This window comes from Psammomys obesus, unplaced genomic scaffold (assembly GCF_907164565.1).
Source record: "Psammomys obesus unplaced genomic scaffold, mPsaObe1.curated_primary_1811, whole genome shotgun sequence".
In the NCBI taxonomy this organism is placed as follows: Eukaryota; Metazoa; Chordata; class Mammalia; order Rodentia; family Muridae; genus Psammomys; species Psammomys obesus.
The window spans coordinates 1,596,859-1,617,712 of NW_026596256.1; the positions used below are offsets into that span (position 1 = coordinate 1,596,859).

A 20,854-nucleotide genomic window follows, 5' to 3' on the forward strand; every position below is an offset into this window, starting at 1 on the left:
GGCTCGTGAGCGCGGCGGCGCCCGGCATGTATCAGAGCCCGCGGCGGCTCTGCTCGGCCCTGCTGCTCAGGGACGCCCCCGGCCTGCGCCGCTCGCTCGCGCCCGGCCCGCGCCGCGCGCCCGCCCCGCCGGGGCTCGGACCCCGCTCCGCGTCCCCGCGACTGCAGGCGGCGGCCTTGGGCCCCGCGAGGTCGCGTCCCCGCGCAGGTGAGTGAGGGCGCGGAATGAATGGGCGCCGCGGGCCGCTGGCCTCCCTCCCCGCTGCGGTCCTCCCTCGCCTCGCCGCGGAGGGAGCGGACGCCGCTCACGGGGTGGGGGGGGGTGGGGGGAGCTCGCTCTCCGCATTTGTGTCTCAGCTACCTGGAGGCCCCGAGGCCGCAGGGACCCCAGCTCATCACGCGTTTTGTTTTCGTTTTAAACCCCCGGGTGTAGGGCGGTTGGTTTGCAGGTTGCTCATGGACATCTTTTAGAGGTGGGGGGGGACCTAAAAATGACATGATCGTGGCTTTGCAGGGCCTTTAAGACCTGTTAGTAATAGCACATGTTGACTGTCCTTCACGTCTATGCATCTATTTATTTATTTATTTATTTATTTATTTATTTTTTGGATGGGGGTGAAGGTTCCACTTCGGTTCTTAAAGCCCTGGGTGAAGAGCTTGTAAATCAGCTTTTCATCCAGAGTCAGCTCTCTACATCATCTTGTGCATTGAGCGTCGCCTTTCTGCCTAAAGACAGACTTCGGAGGTCACAAACTACATACAAATTAAGTATGGTTTTTAAATGGGTAGTTTCTCCCTCAAATATACCAATTATTTCTTGCAGGCTCTACTTTAAAACTGGCAGTTATATCATAATACTTATCTAGAAAGTGTAATCTGGTTATTACCTCAAAGTAGGTTATATTACCAGAGTACATTTTGGTAGAGTTTTGAATTAATTTAAGGACAGGTTTTACGCTAGAAAATATAGGCACACTGCGGCTTTCTTTTGCTGAATGGTTTTTCAAGACATGGCTCTGGACTAGGCTCAGATTTACAGATAACCCTCCTGCCTCAGTCTACCAAGAGTGCTGAGATTAAAGGCTTTAACAAGTTATCTTCTGAATGTGAATGAAGCCAAAACCTTAAACCATAATCACACTATTGGCAGACATTCAGACTGTGCTATTTTTCTTTTTTTAATTAATGTGTCTAAAAGGGTATGACGGCATAGGTATACACAGGAAGTCAAGGCAGGAGGATCAAGATTTGAAGTCCCCCCCCACACACACTCCCAATTACCTGGAGGGTCTGTTGTGAGTGAACTTTTTGATGGTGGGTGGTGGTGACTCATGTCTTTAATCCCAGCACTCCAAAGGCAGATTTTGAGGCCATCCTGGTCTACAGAGTGAGTTCTAGGACAGCCAGGACTACACAAAGCCTACCTCAAAACACAACAGTAAGCACAAAGAAATGGTGAACTTTTGAAAATCCATGGGTCTAGAAATCTGGTACCCTGTGAAATAACTTGGGATGGATGTCATCGATAACTGATTTTTGTTGCTTTCCTGTTGGTTGTTTTTAGGAGCAACGTTGTTAGGTTTGAGGGTGGAAAGGGCGTCTGGTACCAGCTCATTTTAAATCCCCCTCCAACTCCTTCACAAACTGGATTTGTGGTTGAGCACACCTGTGACTACAGGTAGCGAGTGATACAGATGAAGGACAGCCGCTGTGGTAAAGGAGGCAGTAGTCTGCGATGCGAGCATCTCACTTACGTCCCCATGCATTTCTTTTTGGTTTTGTTCTTTTTTTTTTTTTTTTTTTTTTTTTTTGTCGTCGTTGTTTTTTTTTCAAGATAGGGTTTCTTTGTGTAGTCCTGGCCATCCTGGAACTCACTCTGTTGAGGATGGTCAGATCTGTGTGCAGAGAAAGGTGTGCACCGCCATGGACTGGCTAATGCATTTCTTTTTGTGAGACCCCTTGGTTTTATGGGAAAACATGGGGTAGGGGTATGAAAGTGGTAGAGTGTGGGCTTTAACATGCACCAGGCCCTAAATTCAATCTCTAGCAACAAAGAAATTGCAGGTCTATACTGCCTATTTTAGACAGTAGAGGCTGTAGGCAACTTTCCTGTTTCTTGTAGCTGTAGGGTGAGGATACAGTCATTGATTCATTGCTCATTCATTCAAGATCTTACACAAGATTCTGTATAATATTGAAGATACTAAGCTTTAGGTTGTTCAAAAGAGCTTACTTTCCAGTAAGAGGTGAGATTGGGGCCGAGGAGATGGCGCAGATGGTAAAAGATGCTTGTCACTAAATCTGAAGGCGTACGTTCAAGTCCAGGGATCACCTCAACAGAGGACTAACCCCTCCAAGGTGTTCTGTGGCGTGCACATGTGCCTGCTCAGGGACACAACAAAGGAGTGTACGCCTGCAGGCAGAAGAGGGCGCCAGATCCCAGGATAGATGTTATGAGCCACCATGTGGCTGATGGGAATTGAACTCGGGACCTCTGGGAGAGCAGACTGCTCCTAAACTCTGAGACTGTCTCCATGTAGCTCTTGCTGTCCTGGAACTCTTGTACCCAAGGGCTGGGATTAAGGTGTGGCCTAGCCTGGAGCAGTTCTTCAATTCAAGGTCAGCCTGGGGTGCAGGGAGCGTTGCTATAGTACTGTGTTTTTAGGGGAAGAGGGTTTTCACAAAGGTCTGTTTAATTAAATGATGCACCTTTTAGTCTCATAGTTACATTTGTAGTGTCACAAGGTAGAAGTGAAGTTTCACACAGACACACACACACACACACACACAGAGGTAATATGGGGGCAGAGAAGTGACTCAGGTTAAGAGCACTGGCTGCTCTTCCAGAGGCCCTGAGTTCAATTCCCAGCACCCACATGGTGGCTCACAACACTATAAAGATCTGGTGCCCTCTTCTGGCTTGCAGGTGTATATGCAGGCAGAACACTACCTGATAAATAAATCTTTTTAAAAAGAGAGGAAATTGGTTAGAGTTGAAAGTGAAGCATTTGTTGAGGAGAAGCAGCAAAAAGAAAAGGAAAATAGGACATACAACATTATAGAAGAGCAGAGAAGCAGCATTTTGCGGAGTGGGCTGTTATTTTCCAGAGTATCTCAGAAACATTTGATTTGTTGAAAAACTTGGATTATTGAATTTGTTAAATTGAAATTGAATGGTAGTACCTAGAGTCCATAGTACTAAAGAGAAATAACAAGACCCCAAATTGCCTTTATTTCTTCTCACTTTTAAAATAATGATTCAGTTTTTAAATTTTATGGGCTTCTTATGCCACTTGTGTGGTAGTACCTCTGGAGGCCAGCAGAGGGCATCAGCTCTTGGCTGGAGGTGGCAGTGGTTGCGCTACTCTTGACTGCTGAGCTGTCTCTACTTCCCTTTTCTTCCTAAGCGTTGAAACCTACATCCTTGCTTGTGTTGACCAGGTTTTGTTTTGTTTTTTCTTCCTTACAGAAAGGGTCTTCTGTTGCCCAGGCTGGTCCTAAACTTTCTTCTGTGGCTATCAATAACCTCAAACTGGTTCTTTACTGCCTTTACTACAGAACACAAGGGTTGTAGGCTTGGGCCAGTAGGCCGAGCTAGCAGATTGTCCCCTAAATGCCCCAGACTTGTTCAAAGGTTCTCGGAGGAGCTGAAAGGCCCTCCACCTCTTCTGTGAGGGTGTAGGTGCCAAGACATTCATAATCTAACCTGCATCTTGCCGTACTTAGAGGATGAGCTCAGCCTTGCAGTTATCCCATACTGTATTGTCAGGGCTCAGAGGGAACCTGGGGAGTGAGCTCAGCCTCTCTCTACAGCAAAGCTGCAGCCCACAGTAAGAGGCAGCAGTTGCCACAGTTACTTCGCTGCCGAGATGCGGAGATTCTACTGTGGGCTTGGAAATGCTCGTCCCCAGATCCTCCTCCTCAGTTAATGAAGAGTTGGCTGGAGTGCTGTTCCCCACCACTGGAACGTGGTGTTTTTCTTCTTGGTACAATTTTAAAGGCAAATACCAGCTCAGCTGAAAAGGCAGCTTTATTTAGTAGGCCCCTTAACTATGTGAGTAAGCTGTTTATGAGAAAGAAGCAATGGGAAAGCTTGTAATTACCAAGCTTCCAAGGAGTAAATGCTTTTCTTTATGGAGAACTAAGATATCAATTTCCTGTAGTATTCAATGTTAACAGTTTAAATAAAGGCAGAGGGGGACTGGGGCCATGGTTAGGTCAGTAACCATGGCTCTGGAATTAAAATCAACGCATGGATGTTTGCAAATCCTTTAACCTTGCTTGCTATGTCTTAATGCCAGATGGCATCTAAAAGCACACATCAACTGATGATGCTCTGTCCACAAACATCATTCAGCAGCATCCTTAACCAAGTATTATACTGTTCCCTATGCGAATTACAGCAGGAATCAGTATGCTAATTACAGAACAATCAGTATGAACAGGTTGATTAGGGGGAAACTTTGAAGGAGTGAAAGAGAGAGCACACTGGAAGAAGGGCGAGGTGGTAGGAGAGGAGAACAGAGTCCTAAAAATGTACTTCCCAGTATCAAGTGCAAATTTCCAGATTTGATTTCAAGAGAATCCTGATAAATACTGTCCAGCAAGTGCCCCCAGTACTTGTGCCAGGGTTGGGACTAATTTATGAGCTTAACCCTGCCTTTCCGAAGGTGCTCCTCTTTCCCCCCTAATTTTATTTTATGTGTATGGGTGTTTTGCGTGGGGGAGGGGTTGTATATGTCTGCACCATGTGCATGCCTTGTGCCTGAGGCGGTTAGAAGGGATTAGATTCCCTGGAACCAGAGCTACTGGGTGGTTATAATCCACCCCGTAGGCCCTGGGGAAGAGCAGCAAGTACTTTTAACTGCTGGGCTAGCCCCAACTGCTGCTTAGAAGCTCAGGGACCCATGGAGAGGATTCTGGGAGAATGGACTTTACCTGAAGGATAAGTAAGGCAGTGTCCTGGTGTCTTGGAAAAAGGAGGAAGAGGGGAGACTGACAGCCACATGTTCGTAGTTACTCTTGACTCATCAGAGTTTACTGGGCCTCTGTGGCTACTTAACTAGTGGTTACCATACTTCAGGAAGTGCTTAGAATCATCCCCCCTGGGTATTTATCCCTGTGCTGAAACCATCTGACTACCTTTTTAGGATTTATTTTGTCCTGATTGGTGATCTTTGGGTTTTGCTGTGCTAAGGATTGACCAGGGAACTTTTTTTCACATACATGCTAGACAAGTTCTGAGGCATCGAGCCATGGCCCCAACCCTTAGATTTGTTAGGTTCTATAATAGGGAAAACAGCTTTCCTGTAAAGGGAAGAAAACTACATGGTGGCAAGGAACATTGGCAACACTCAGCATGTCAGATGTAGGCAAGACTCACTGTGCAGACCAGGCTGACCTTGAACTCACAGAGATCCCCCTCCCCGCCTCTGGGATTAAAGGTGTGTGCCGCCACCCCCACCACCCCGCATGAGAGCTTGGTATTAGATGGTAAGATCTGTGCACTGGAGAAATGTGTAGTATGGTAGTTCATGACAGGAGGAAGAGCGTGTTCATTTTCACTAAGTTTGCGGCCAGCCTGGGAGGCATAAGTAAAAAAGAGAGTAGTCAGGGAATGTAACTTGGTGTGGAGCTCCTCATTCAGTCCCCAGTACCAGCGACAACTGAGTCTCAACTGAGTCTCGGTCTAGGAAGTCCCTTAGTCCTAGGGCATTGTTGTCAGTCTCTGTGTCCCCCTTCTTAATCTGCCCCTCCTACACCTCGTTTTTTAAAGGCCAGCGCTGCCTGGCTCTAATTGGGACGGGGATCTGGGAGATGGCAGTTAGGCCTCTGTAGTGGAGACTGCTCTCTCGGCCAAAGGCAAGGAAGGCTGCCTTCTGTGCTCTCCAGCATAGCCGGCCATGCCCCTGCTCAGAGGTACCGGTAAATTCAAGTGAGCAACACGGCACGAGCTTGCAGTGCCAGCCCTCGAGGCTCATGCCAGAAGATTTCAAGTATGAGGCCTGCCTGGTCCTGTCTTAAACGAGGAAGATCTAGGTGAACACGCATGTCATAGACCACCCTGATCCGGGCTGCCTCACGTTGAGGGCAGGCATCTCTTAGGGCCTACGCTGCATGCCCACTTTCTTTCTAGAGCCAAAGCTGATGCTGATGCAAGCAATGAGAAGGGCAGGCCAAAACTAATGCAGCTGTTTGAAATCTCTTAATATGTTGTTTGGTCCCTCATTTGTGTGTCTCTGTGCACGTGTGTAGGTTCCTGGGAAGGTCATATGGAATATTCATGGATCTCATGGAGCTGGGGTTACAAGGAGTTGGGAGAAGCCCAATATGGGTGCCAAGAATTTGGCTTATTGATGGCATAGCTTCTGGCTTTCTGGTTAATTTATTCTAAGTTATTAATTTTTTTTTAGGTTTATTTGTATGTGTGAATGTTTGCCCATAGATATGTACATATATATGTGTGCCTGGTACCCTGGGAAGTCAGAAGAAGGCGTCAGATCCTCTGGAACTGGAGTTAGATGCCTGTGAGTTAAGACCTGTGTGCTAGGATCCCAACCCAGGTCCTCTGCAAGAGCGGGGAGCGCTTTTCACTGAGACAGCTCTCCAGCCGGCCGGCAGTTTTTTGGAATGTAGTGCTTTCTTCTTGAGAGATCTTAGGAAGGACAGTTAATAAACATGTTTCATTTTGCTAACTTGATCTAGAACCAACAGGCCCTATGACTGAGTTTTCCTTTAGTTGCCTTTTATTGTCTGTGACAGGTCTCTTTGAATAGCCCAGTGGAATTTACCCCGTAGCTTAGGTTGACTTCAGTCAAACTCAGTATGTAGGAAAGACTGAACTTGTCATCCTGGCTTAACCTCCCAAGTGATTACGACCATGTGCTCCCACCACTCCCAAAAGGCTTGTTTTCTTCAGCCAGGCCTGGTGGCACAGGCCTTTAATCCCAGCACTCAGGGAGGCAGAGGAAGGCAGATTCTGAGGTTGAGGCCAGTCTAATCTACAAAGCTACAGAGGAACAGTGTCTCGAAAAACAAACAAAAAAAATCTTGTTTTTTAAGTGACAGAAAACTTGGTTGATTTCATTATATATGCAAACTGTTGGGGGATGCGGGGGAGCAGGGAAGAGACAGATAAGCTCTTACTTACTATGTGGCTATATCTGGCCAGGAACTTACTAGATAGACTTGAGCTCACAGAGGTGAGCCTCTGTGAGGCCTTGAACTCACAGAGGTCCACCTGCATCTGGCTCCCTGTTGCTGCTGAGATTCACGGTGTGAGCCCCCGTTCCCAGCCACAGTTTCATTTTAAGAGAAGTTATGGCAAACTTCCTGCTAAGAGCCACCTAGTAAATGCTAGAGGCTTCCTGGCCCGTGTCTAACCCCCACAGTTTCAGGCAGGATATAATACACACTTTATGGACAGTGAAATTTGAATTTCATGGTTTTTTAACATGTCCTGGTATATTACTGGTGATATTTTTGTCAACTAATCATATAGAAGAAAGTGAAGCTATTTCATTGACTAGCAGCAGCACAAGGCCAGGTATCAGCAGATGGGATGATAGTTTGTGGGCCTGTTCTAGAAACTCTGTGCTATCCGCAGAATATCCCTTTGGGCTTTCACAGCTGTCAAAAACAGGTCATTTTTTCAAGCATCTCGGGCACTGATGCAGGGATGGGCTGCCACCAGGCTGTTGGAGCTGTGCTTTTCTCTCTCATCAGAGCATCATTCTAGAACTCAGCTTAGGGAAGCAGTTGGCCAGTTGATAGCATTTGGGCACCAAACATGTGGAAGTAAGTTTTCTTTGTGTTTGTTTTTTGAGAGTGTAGAAGTGTATGTAAAAGGATTTCTTTGGAGAGCTTTTCAAATGAGGAGGCCGTCCTGACTGAAGATATGGCTCAGCCTTTTCTGGAACATGCTCTGGCTTTCTCATCAAGTCTCTGACTTTCTGCCTGCTGTCCGTGGATTGTGACACTGTCTAGGGTTTGTATTTTTAGACCGTGAGATTGGGAGTCGTGACCTTCACTGGGTCTCTCTGGAAATGCCACTTGGGTCATGACACGGCTTTGTACACTTTGTGCTGGACTCGTGTGTGCGCCTTAGTGGCAGTGACGTCGACAGGTGGAGGGGCTGAAACTTGACCTCTGGTGATTCCTGGCACAAACTGTGGGCTGCTTTGTGTGCCCAGCCGCTCCCTGCAGGAGTCAGCGAGCGCTGCTGGCGGGGCCGGCACCCAGAGTCCACGACCCCAGCTGCAGCCTCTGTACATCAGTATCCACATCTGGAGTGGGGCTTGTGGGATTGCTGGAAGAGTACTGGGGACACGTGATCTGATACTGCTAATAGCCTGCTCTTGAAACTTCACAGACCTGCCAGTCGTTCAGATACGCTGGATAAGTCTATTCACAGCCGTACAGAGCTGCAGTTGGTTGCTTAAACATAGTGCTGGAGATTGAACCTGCGTCCTGCTTGTGCTCCAAGCACTTCACCACTTGTGAAACTGTGTCCTTGTGAATAAAGTGATGCTAACAGCAAAATTCTTCAGGGTTACAAGTAATAAAGCTGCAGGCAGCCTGCCAAAAAGCATGTACTTTGCTGATTAAAGTTTTCCTAGTTTGTTTTTTTTGTTGGTTTTTTGTTTGTTTGTTTGTTTTTGTTTTTGTTTTTGCCATAATGGGTAAATGCTCTACCACCATATGGCTCCAGCCCTGTTAACATTTTCTAACACACCATACTGTCTGTACCGGCCCCGCCCTCATGATCGCTGTCCCATACCCAGAACATGATAGTACACACTGCTAATCCCAGCATTTGGGATGTGAAAGGAGAAATGGTTCAAATATCCAAGGACAACTAAAATTAAAAGAGCAGCTCAGAGCCGGGCAGTGGTGGTGCATCCCAGCACTCAGGAGACAGAGGCAGATGGATTTCAGTACGAGGCCAGTCTGGTCTACAAAGTGAATTCCAAGAGACCCGGGGCTGTTACAGTGAAACCCCGTAATGTGTGGGCATAGACATGGTGTTTGAATATGTGATTTCTTCAAAATATACTAAATATGCAGTATAGTCGACCTCCATCGGTGGCTATTCTGTGTGAGCTTTCACCTACTTGTCCTGCAGGTGGCCACGTTTATTCAAGAACCGACTCCAGTAAACTAGTGAGAAAATGAGCTAGCTATGCAGTTAGCCAGCGTAACCTTTTGAGGTAGTTCAGGGCTTGGCCAGCAGATGGCAGCATTGGGCTGCTACTTGTCACACATAGCATAGCATTGATGTGTTGAGTACTTCACTGTTCCAAGTTTCCTTAGGCCCCAGGTTGATCAGCTTTCAGATCTCCCTAGGTGTGTGCCCAGCTCTGACCTGCTCTTTTAATTTTAGTTGTCCTGCATTTTGTTTATTATTTTAGCTGGGTCATGCTGGCAGATACTAAGCTCAAACTGAGAAACATCCACTGACTGGATAGTTGGCTGTGAAGGGCTGTTGCCGGATAACTGGAGGAGCATGGTGAGGAGAGGTGTCTTCTGGTTGCTGCAGCACTGCTTGGGAACTAGATAGGACCAGTCAGTTTGGGTCTCAGCTGTTGAGATTGCCTCCAGTGATTAGAAATGTCAAGCCAAGAATGTAAAAACAGCCCCAGCCAGGAGCTGAACTCAGTCCAGCCCTTGCCTTGCAGATTACAAAGCCTCTAGCTCTGAAGAGAACGGTCTAGGTAAAGGCTACACATATGGAGTCTTTTATTGTTTAATGGGGGAGGGGGGGTGTTGGCTGGGTCTAGCTGTATAACCCTAGCTAGCCTGGAACAGTAAAGACCAAGTTGGCCTTGGACTTGAAGCAATCATCTTGCCTCTGCCTTGAGTACTAGGATCATAAATATATACTAACGTGCCCAGTGATACAAACTTTATTTAATTCTTTTAGCAGAATAATGTTTTCGTGCCTTTAATTCTAGCACTTGGGAGGCAGAGAGAGACAGGAGGATCTGTGAGTTTGAGGCCAGCCTGTTCTCTATAGAGCTAGTTCCTGAACACCCAAGGCTACACAAAGAAATACTGTCTCCAGAAACAAACAAACAAAATTTGTTTCTGAATGTCCACTTATTTTGAGACAACTCAAGTTGGCTTTGAGCGCATATCCCGGAATACAAAATGGGTTGTTGTTGAACCTAGGGTCACTGCTGGGAGTGCCATATCTTCTCAGGAATAATTAGATGATACATAAAGATATCCTTGAATTCCATCCTGCCTCCCCACCCTCCCATTCCCCAAAAGCTAGAATCATCAGAGAGGAAGGAGCCTCAGCTGAAGAAATGCCTCCATGAGACCCCGCAGTAAGGCATTTCCTCAATTAGTGGTCAGCTGGGAGGGAGTAGCCCACGGAGGGTGGGGCCATCTTTAGGCTGATGGTCCTGGGTTCCTATAAGAAAGCAGGCTGAGCAAGCCAGTAGCACCCCTCCATGGCCTCTGCACCAGCTCCTGCCTCCAGGTGCCAGCCCTGCTTGGCTTCCTGCCCTGACTCCCTCCAACGATAGACTATGATCTCGAATTGTAGGATGAATAAGCCCTTTCCTCCCTAACTTGCTTTTTTGGTCACAGCAATAGAAACCCTAACTAGGACAAAATGTAAACAAAATTTTAGGCAATGCTTAGATCTGCGTCATTTTTTTATCTTCATAATAATCCTGAACTTAGAAAAATGAGGTGTAGAATGTAAAATGTTGGTAGATGGTAGAGTAAATTAAATTGTTTTTGTTGGTTGTTGTTCTTTGTTTTTTGGTTTTTGTTTTTTGAGATGAGGATTTTCTGTGTAGCCTTGGCTTGTCCTGGACTTTGTAGACCAGGCTGGCCTTAAAACTCTACCTCCTTGCTTGCCTCTACCTCCAGAGCTCTGGGATTAAGAGGCTTGTGCCACAAATTGTCTAATGACAGGCAGTAGTTTAAAAACCACCTTCGTAAAATTGATTGCCTCTAGCTAATTGAGAAGATAGAAACTGTCAGGATTTCTTCAGGATTTTGCAGCTAGGTAGATCTCAGTCCTGCTTGTAAGCTAGAGTACTGTGAAGAGTTTTCACTGCTTTCCAAAGCTAGTCCACACTCTTGGGTGATGTCAGGAGCACTAGGCTAACACCCAGGTGTATTTTTGAAGCTCCTCGTGATTAAACAGTGAGCCAAGCTGGGGAGTCATTGGTCTGTGGTTCTGGGAGTTGTCCATTGTATTTCATTTAGGGCTAGGGATGCATGCTTGAAGACTAGTGTACTTAGATGGCTACTTCTTACAAGGAATGGTGCTGCTGAGTTACTCATTAGGCAGCGGGCTCAGCTGGTTCCCTGTATGGTTCCTCAGATATGGGGATGACCTGAGCTGTACCTACCCTTTAAGCTTGGGCCGAGCCCAGAGCTTAAACCATCTACCTATCCCTAGGCCCAGGCCCGGAAGCTTCTAGCTTTTCAGTACAATCTAAACTTCTGCGAGCCGGGACCTTGAAGGCTTCAGCTTCCAGCCTCTGCCTACCAACCAAGGCCAAGAATTCTTTCAGCGTCAGACTCACTGCTGAATAAAACTTTCTAGTTCTTTCTGAACTCAGGCTGGCTGGTTTCACTCAGCTGTTCTGCCTCAGAACTCCTCTCCAAGCTGCCTGATTCAAATTCAGCTTCCCACTGAATTGCTCCAATCACTTGGAAATGTCTATAAATTATGACTAGCTTCCACCCATTTGTTTATTTACCATATTGTTTCATCAAGGTTTGTTTTACCCCTTGGGGTGTGGCTGTGTGTAATGATTTATTTTTCTTATTGTATATATATTGAATTCTGCCTGTTTGTGTGTTCAGATCCCCTGGAACTGGAGTTACAGACAGTTGTGTGAGCTGCCATGTGAGTGTTGGGAACTGAACTCCGGTCCTCTGGAAGAGCAGCCATCTTATCCCCTAAGCCTTCTCTCTAGCCCCGATGTGCATGTATTGTAGGTTTTTGGGTTTTTTTTTTTTTGGTTTTGTTTTGTTTTTGAGGTGGTCTCTATGCAGTCCTGGCTGTTCTGAAACTCACTATGGGTAGACCAGGCCTCTGCCTCCTGAGTGCTGTGTATGCTAACATTGCATTCCATTCCACCAAGAGGCTTTGGCCATTGGTGTCTCTTTAAAGTTGGTTCCTGTCTTTTTGGTTCAGTTGCTTATTTTGCCCCAGTCATTCTCCCAAAGAACCTGGATTCCATTCGTCAGTTTTAATTCTTTGTATTTGCATCTGTATGTAGGTCTGTGTGTAGGTACTCAAGGAGGCCAGAAGATGGTGTCAGAACTAGTTATAGGCAAGAGTGAGCTGTGTGGTGTGGATACTGGCACTAAACCTTCTTGCCAGTCCCTGTTACTTGATTGGTTTCTGTTTGTTTTGTTTTCATTTGATTGGTTGATTGTTTGTGTGTGTGTGTTTTCCCTTTATGTCGTATGTGCACCACATGGATACCTGGTTGCCCATGGGGGTCAGCAGAGGGTATCGGATCCCCAGGAACTGGAGGTATGGTTGTGAACATAATGCATGCTGGGAACTGAACCCAGGTTCTTCCAAGAGCAGCAAGTAGTCATAACTGATGACCATCACTATATACCCCACACCCTGGCTGCTTGGACTTTGAGAATGGCATTAGACACTAAGATGGCTGCCCGAGTGCTACATGCCATGTGTCTCTGGAATGCATGTCTGCGCACACACCCCCTTTAGGTGCATCCACGTTTATACATCACATGAATTCCCACTGCTGTGTACTCATCCCTTTCAGTCTCTCTTCCTTTACCTCGAGTGTCCTCTAGCCAGAAACTCCTGCTTTCACGCACTTACCCTTTTCTTTACCTGTTCATAGGTCGGTGGTTCCGGGATTGCTAGGTCCTGCCCTCTGAGAAAGGGCTGTGACCACAGCTCCTCATTCTAACTCCCTAGACTTTCCTGTTGAACATTGTTTTCCAGAGGTAACAACCTCTTTTTTCCCAAGGGTCTTCTGAGAGCTGGTCAGACACTGTGATAGATCCCTCTGTGTTCCAAACACGCTTGAAGTCGCCAACCACCAAATGCATTCTTTATGGAACTTCTGTGGATTTTGACATGCGTAGCCATTTCCTTGGTTCCTTTTTCTGTTGTCTTGGTGAGCAACTTATAAAGAGTATGTTTAGCTGGGTTTCCAGTTTCATGATGGCGATGGCTGAACAGCCGAGCACTCACTTCCCAAACCTTAAGAGACAGACAGGGTACACCGGGAATGGGCTTTTGAACCCTGAGAGCTCTGTCCCAGTGGCATGCCTCTTCCAGTGAGGCTGAACTGCCAGTCCTTCCTGTTTCTACCAACTGGGACCAAGTATTCAAACACAGGAGGCTTTGGATGCCACTGTCATTCAAACCACAGCCCTTGTGCCCACCATTCTCTTACAGCAGACTGTTCTTCTGGAGTTCCCTGGACTGCCCCTAGAGGCCGCCACTCCTGCAGACTCGACTTTCTTTTCCTGTGGTTTCCCCAGGGGAATCACCAACGATGGTAGGACCCAGCTCCTGTCACTTAGAGAATGCGTAGATCATTCTTCTTAGAAGGAATCCGCTCATGCCCCTTTCCCTAATAATGTCTTATTTTATGGATATCCTACACTTGTTTAACTGGTCACATGCTGAAGGGCATCGTGGTTGCTAGCAGTAAGTATGTATTTACACATGAGTATTACTTTTAGTGAAATGAATACTTAGATGTGGGAATTCCTGGCTGTATAGTAAGCCAATGTTTAATTGACATCTGTAAGCCCTACCAGGACATCTTTCAGAATAGTTAGCTACACATGGAAATAATATTCACAGTGAAGCCATCAGGACCGAGTTGTGTGTGGGAACTTAATTATTTAATTAGCTTTGCTGCCCTGTGTAAGAATGTCCACCACTGTCCTTACCCGAACCTCAGCAGACTTCATGAATAAAAAAAGCTCAGTTTATTGTATGCTCTTTGTCTTTGTTGAGCATCAAAATAACTTTCATATTTTGTCAGTGTTTTTAGTGTCTTGGGGAGGGAAAAGTGTTTGAAAAGCTTCCTCAGGCTGTCATACCGGAAGCCAGAAAGAATATACTTCTTTGACATTTAACTCAGTCATCCCCACTCACGAACATAGTATAATAGAAATCTTCCCCTCAAACAAAATGCTCACACTAGAAAGAACATTTCTCTCCTTTTTAGGCAAAGTTTTTTCAAAATAACTTCTCTCTTATTCCCCCCTCCCCTCATACTGCCACCCAAAATAAGAACTGCCTGTTGTCACTAAAGTTCCCTGTGCTGCTAATTCTAGATCTGCGCTCCCTCAGCCTCAGTCGCCATTAGCACTGGGTGCAGGTCCTCTGATCCTCAGGGAAACATCTTTACAAATCATTTCCCCATTTTTCTCCTCCTCTGGGCTTCTCTTCCTAGATTTTTAGCTTTCATATGCTTCCCCTCACCCCATCTCAGCCCATTAACATACTTTCACCCCACTCTTCCAGTAGTGGTGATGGGGTACAGGACCTCGCCCATGCCAGAGCTATCTCTGAGCTCTGCCTCTGCCCATGAGCTACCTAGTGCAAAGCACCACACTGGCTTTTCGGAAGGGTGTCTCCCACATGCCCAGCTAACGCTGCAGCTGAACCATCCCCTTGGGCCTGTTTAGTTTTTATTGTGAGTTTTCTACGATGGCCCTAAGCTCACTTTGTAGCCAGGCAAACCTAGAACTCTGGGTCCTCCTGCCTCAACCGCCCAACTAACTTTTGCTGTGCCACAAAAGTGTGTGTGTGTGTGTGTGTGTGTGTGTGTGTGTGTGTGTTTCACAAGAAAACCTTTCTTGTGAAGGTTTTATTTTCTGTTATGCAGATGGGTATTTGCCTTCATGAATGTGTGTGCAAGTGCCCACAGAGAACAGGGTGTCTTATTCCCTTATTCTGGGACTCAGTCCTCTTCTCCCACCATGTGGATTCTGAGGATCAAAGTTAGGTTGTTAGGCCTGAAAGAGCCACCTGTGGTAGCACACACCTATAATCCCAGCACTCAGAGGCCAAGGCATGGGGAATCGTTTGTTCAAGTCCAGCCTGGTCTACAAATCGAGTCTAGGACAGCCAAGGCTACACAGAGAAGCCCTATCTCAAAAAAACAATAAAAGAGGGTTCTTTTACCCATCAAGCCATTCTGCCAGCCTTTTCTTCATTCTTCATTCTGTCCTCCTTGTATTCATGGTTGGGTAGTGTAGCCATTGTATAAAGAATATCAGTTGACCTTGATACTTCAAGAAAAATAACCACTTTAGTTTCTCATGGTAGTTGGCCAAAGCTCTGTTTCTGGAGTCACACTCCAGAAATTGGAGTTGGGGATTAGGTGCCCAAGGGCTCCCTGGCGAGCCTGTCTTTAAAGACTAAGGTAGAAAGTGATAAAAGGGGAAGAGAGCTAATGAATGGCCTCTAGCCTCCATGTACATGCTTACATCACCCCACCCCCTGTGGAGCGTTAGAAGGGAGCAAGGCGTGGCCACGTGGGCAGCAGCTAGAAGCTGACCATTTTCATCCACCACACACAGGAAGCAGAACAGAAACTGGTGCAGTGTAGAAAACCACAAAGCCCACTGCTTTCCAGGCACGGCTGCTTCCTGCGCCTCTTCCCGCGCTCTAGGGTTCTAGGAAATGTAGCTGGTTGGGAAAAGAAGGATCTTACATGGAAACTGAGCAGAACTGAGGTGTCTCCTCCCCATCTATTCCCAAATTATGCCCTGCATTTTATTTTTAATTTTCATTAATTTATTTATTTTTGTTTGCTTGTATGTTTTCTCCATACAGGGTTTCTCTGTGTAGCCCTGGCTGTCCTGGAACTCACTGTGTAGACCAGGTTGGCCTTGCACTCATAGAGATCCACCTGCCTCGGCCCCCCTGGGTTTAAAGGTGTCCAGCACACACCACCATCACTTAGTGCAAAAACCGTTCAAAGATAACGTCTTAGGAGAAATTTACTTTGTTAATGGTGCTTGTGTAAGACTGGGTATGTATGTAGAGACAAAGAAGAAGTTACTGAGGTTAGATGAAAGAGTGTAGTTTTGTAAGAGATCAGTTTACAGAAATACTTACATTTCCTGTCTTGGGAGGAGGCTGGAGATTAGAAACTCCATTACTTATCACCAGAGATGGCTTAGCTTCCACATGAGGCGGTGTGGAGAGCGGACCCTCTGACAGCTGCCATGCGGTTGTGCTTCTTTCCTGCAGTGAGTTCCATGGGAAACGGCACGAGCAGACTCTACAGTGCTCTGGCCAAGACCCTCAACAGCAGCGCAGCCGCTCAGCACCCGGAATATTTGGTGTCAGCTGACCCAGAACATCTGGAGCCCATTGACCCGAAGGAACTTCTGGAGGAATGCCGGGCTGTTCTGCACACCCGGCCACCCCGATACCAAAGGGATTTTGTCGACCTGAGGACAGACTGCTCCAGCAGCCACCCTCCCATTAGAGTTATGCAGTGGAACATCCTCGCCCAAGGTATGCCTGGCGCAGCGCTGCCTGCACAGTGAAGCCTGCTGTGCTTTCCCCTTCCCGGCATTCCCCAGGCTCCTTTGTGCTGTGTAGGTAGACAGAGGTTTCTGTTTGGCAACTCGGTGGGATAGTCTGTTGCCAGCAGCCTGACAGGGTTTATAGGGACACACTGAAGGGACACTGTAGAGCAGGAGTTGAGTAGCCGTGGCTGGCCTTGGTGAGCCACAAGCGCCTGTAACCCTAGCACTCAAAAGGCTGAGACATGATGACTGCCAGAGTTTGAGGCCAACTTCAACTGTGTGGAGTAAGCCCTTGACTCTACCTAAAACCACAGACACTGCCCGGCTGAATCCTAGCACTTAAATAAAGCTACTTAAATCACTGTAGCAGCCCGGTGGTAGTGGTACACACCTTTAGTCAGAGGCAAGTGAATCTCTGAGTTCGAGGCCAGCCTGGTCTGCAGAGCGAGTTCCAGGACAGCCAGGATTGCACAGAGAAAACCTGTTGTGGGGTTGGGTGGGGCGAGGTAACATTTAAAAAATATTTGTGACAGAAAAGGGCCCCTTTTACTGTACCTGCTGAATTAAAAACTAGGTTTATCAGTCATTCTTATGTAGTAATACTTTTATCTCGTAGTTGAATTGTAAAAGGGCATCTTTGGGGTTGAAGAAATGGCTCAGTGGTTAAGAGTCCAGAGGACCTGAGTTTGATTCCGAGCACCCACAGCAGGTGGCTCCAAGGGATCCAACACCTCTGGCCTCTGCAGGCACCCACACTTATGTAAATATTCCCCTTGCCCCATAGTTGAACATAATACATTTTTGTGTTCTGGGGCTTTGTTTTTGTTTGTTTGAGACAGCCTTTAGGACTAGGTCTGTAGACCAAGCTGGCCTTAAAGTCAGAGAACCGCCTGCCTTTGCCTTTGCCTTTGGGATTGAAGGCTTGGGCCAGTACTGCCTCGCTCACCAATCTTGTAAAAAGCATTTTTATTCTGACACCTTGATACATATATAGCATGTATGTTACCTATATCAGTTGACATGGCTTTTTTTATAGTCAGTGGTAAAACTAGTGTTTATTTAAATTGACACACTTTATACCCCAAAACTCTGGAGAACAGTTGCTCTTAAACCTAAAAGTAAAGGTCTCATATCCTAAATTACAGCTATACGAAATAGGTTTTATATATATATATGTCTGTGTGTGTGTGTGTCTGTAAAACCTTCCTGCTCGCTTCAGCAGATGAGCTTATTTTGTCTGGGTGGGCCACACTCCTATGCCCCAGCCCCTACTTTTCTTTTTTTAGACAGCAGTTCAGTATGTAGCCTTAGCTGCCCCGTAGCTCAAACTCATGTGGATGCGCTTGCCTCAGCCTTCCCGGTACTGAGATTAAAGGTGTGCACCACCACACCAGGCTGCACATTTCTTTTAGGTCTTGGGTCTATAGTCGTTGACATGCTTGGCTTTTCTTTTCAGCTCTTGGAGAGGGCAAAGACAACTTTGTACAATGCCCCGTGGAAGCACTCAAATGGGAAGAAAGGAAATGCCTTATTCTGGAAGAGATCTTGGCTTACCAGCCAGATATATTGTGCCTCCAAGAAGTGGACCACTATTTTGACACCTTCCAACCACTCCTCAGTAGACTGGGCTATCAAGGCACATTTTTTCCCAAGCCCTGGTCACCATGTCTAGATGTCGAACACAACAATGGGCCAGATGGCTGTGCCTTATTCTTTCTCCAAAGCCGATTCAAGCTCATCAACAGCACCAATATTAGGCTGACTGCCATGACCCTAAAAACCAATCAGGTGGCCATTGCACAGACCCTGGAATGCAAGGAATCTGGCCGACATTTCTGCATTGCTGTCACCCATTTAAAAGCCCGTACTGGCTGGGAGCGGTTCCGATCAGCTCAGGGCTGCGACCTTCTCCAGAACCTGCAGAACATAACGCAGGGAGCCAAGATCCCCCTGATAGTCTGTGGGGACTTCAACGCAGAGCCAACCGAAGAGGTCTACAAACACTTTGCTTCCTCCAGCCTCAACCTCAACAGCGCCTACAAGCTGCTTAGTCCTGATGGACAGTCCGAGCCTCCGTACACCACCTGGAAGATCCGGACCTCAGGGGAGTGTCGCCACACCCTGGACTACATCTGGTACTCCCAACATGCTCTGAATGTCACGTCTGCTCTGGACCTACTCACCGAAGAGCAGATTGGGCCCAACCGCCTTCCATCCTTCCATTACCCTTCAGACCACCTGTCACTAGTGTGTGACTTCAGCTTTAATGAGGAGCCTGATGAACTTTTATAAACACTATCATTTTAATCACAAGAGTCTTAACCAGGGATGTTTGGGGAAGCAAATAGGATAGGAAGTTGCCTGGAGAAGAACACCTAGTTTCTGCCACTTCCATCATTTCCAGCATGCCCTTGGAAAAGAATTTGTTCACAAACCTTTCCAGTTAAAACCTGCAGCAAAGAAAGATGTTTGCACTCGAGTTCGGGCTTGTATTTTTTCATTGGTGTACCATCCTCCACCATCAGGGGGCATTAATGGCATAGGCTTACCTGGAAGGTTTTTTGTTTTTGTTGTTTTGTTTTTGTTTTTTTAGTTGAGGGTGTTATAAAAACCCAGGAGCCCTTCAGAATTAAAGTAAGATGTAGGAAGTTTTCTAGACACCATTTCAAGTTATTTATTTGTGGGATTTTTAAATGTCAGTGAGAAATGCATGGCAATATTTATTATTTTTTTATATCTTCATGTAAAATTAAGTGGATTAATTAGCATTGCAGACATTTTAGAACCATGCAAGAAAAGGCATAATTTCCTTAAACCTTGAGGTTTTTATTTGGTGATCTAATAAAATGTACACGAAGAACTGTTTAGCCCTGAGGGATGTGTGACTTCATAAGTACATTTTTCACAAATAATTCTTGCTGTTTGCTATGCCTCTAATTTATCCATTGTTTCTTGAAATTCATTAGCTTTTTGTTATTTTTTCACTAGGCATTGTTAAGTATTTGTACTTTTTCTGTTATGGTGACTTTGGTATACATGTAACCAGTCACTTATTTTGGAATGTGCTTTTTACAAGTAGCTTTAGGAACAGTTCTGGACCAGTTGCTAAGAATGTTAGTGAGAATTCCTCCTGAGATGGGAACTCTAGAAATCCTATTGAGGCCATACACTCGACTGAGACAAGAAAACCTGTGTCTTGGAGGCCAACTTGGGCTGTATATTTAGACCTTGTCTCTAAAAATCCCAAAGATGGCCATATGACTGGCTTCAAAATTTCTAGGAAGAATGTAAGAGTAAAAAAGGTAACCTGGAGTTCTCTTCCAATTGTTGAAGTCTCTCTCATAAAAGTAACCTACTGGTGGTAAAATGGTAAATATCTTAATGTATGAGTTCTAAATATTATTTAAGATTAATAAATGGACTTATGAAGAATTTTTAACATCGTGTCTTTTTAATCAAAAACTAATCTGGGACTTATCTTTTAATATTATGTGGTGGCACCCACTCCATTTCCCCAGTGAATTTTCATTTTGAAAGTTAACCATACGTTCAGGCTTCTGGGTATCTTACCCCTACCTTCTAGGTCCTCAAGTAAGTAATAATAGTGGTCAAGTTAGTCTTCCCCCTCGTACTACACACAGATACTCACCAAGGACCAACAGTACTTTACACCTGGCTTCACCTCTAAATTCCCCACAGGTTTAACAGGTGCTGGTTTATGGGGAACACGGTCAAGTTACAACCATCAGACTTGGAGTAATTCAAGGCCATTTAGGAGCTGGGGGTAGCTCAGTGGTGGAGTACTTTTCTAGATCGTGTAAGGCTCCAGGTTTATCCCCAATACCAGAAGAGAAAAACATAATCACCAGGAGGACATGCTAGTACACCTGGGAAAGTGGAGGTAGGAGGATCAGAAGTTTATGGTCATTGTCAACTACAAAGCAAGTTCAAGGACAACCTAGGATTTGAAACCCCATTTTAAAAGCCAAAATAAATAGTTGTTCAACAGAGATTTACATTGTCAGAGGTTCAGCCACTAGTAATGTCTTTGCATCCCACCCCTTTTCTTTGGCCTGTTTGCTTTATCCTCCTTCCTTAACTTCCACCATTTTTGATACACTCTTGTTTGTAGCCCAAGATGACATCAAATTTACAGCAGTGCTCCTGGCCTCAGTGTTCCAATGCCAGGATTAGTGTGAGCCTCCACCCCCGGCCTTGCCCATCATTCTGAAGGCATTTCATATGTGCTGATTCTCTAAGAGATTTGTTCTAGCTCTCCTTCCCAACATGCCCCATTGTACTTTCCAGTGCCCAGCCTCAGAGTAGACGTTGCT

General features: G+C 46.0%; 1 protein-coding gene across 1 annotated transcript; it reads left to right on the top strand.

Annotated features, from left to right (window-relative positions):
- The first annotated feature begins 11 nt into the window (after positions 1–11).
- Positions 12–19,959, top strand: Noct (nocturnin). The gene is made up of 3 exons (XM_055596812.1): positions 12–207; positions 16,237–16,506; positions 17,977–19,959. Exons 1-3 carry the CDS (start codon positions 27–29, stop codon positions 18,810–18,812), a joined length of 1,287 nt encoding a protein of 428 aa, XP_055452787.1. The 5' UTR covers positions 12–26; the 3' UTR covers positions 18,813–19,959.
- The last annotated feature ends 895 nt before the right edge of the window (positions 19,960–20,854 follow it).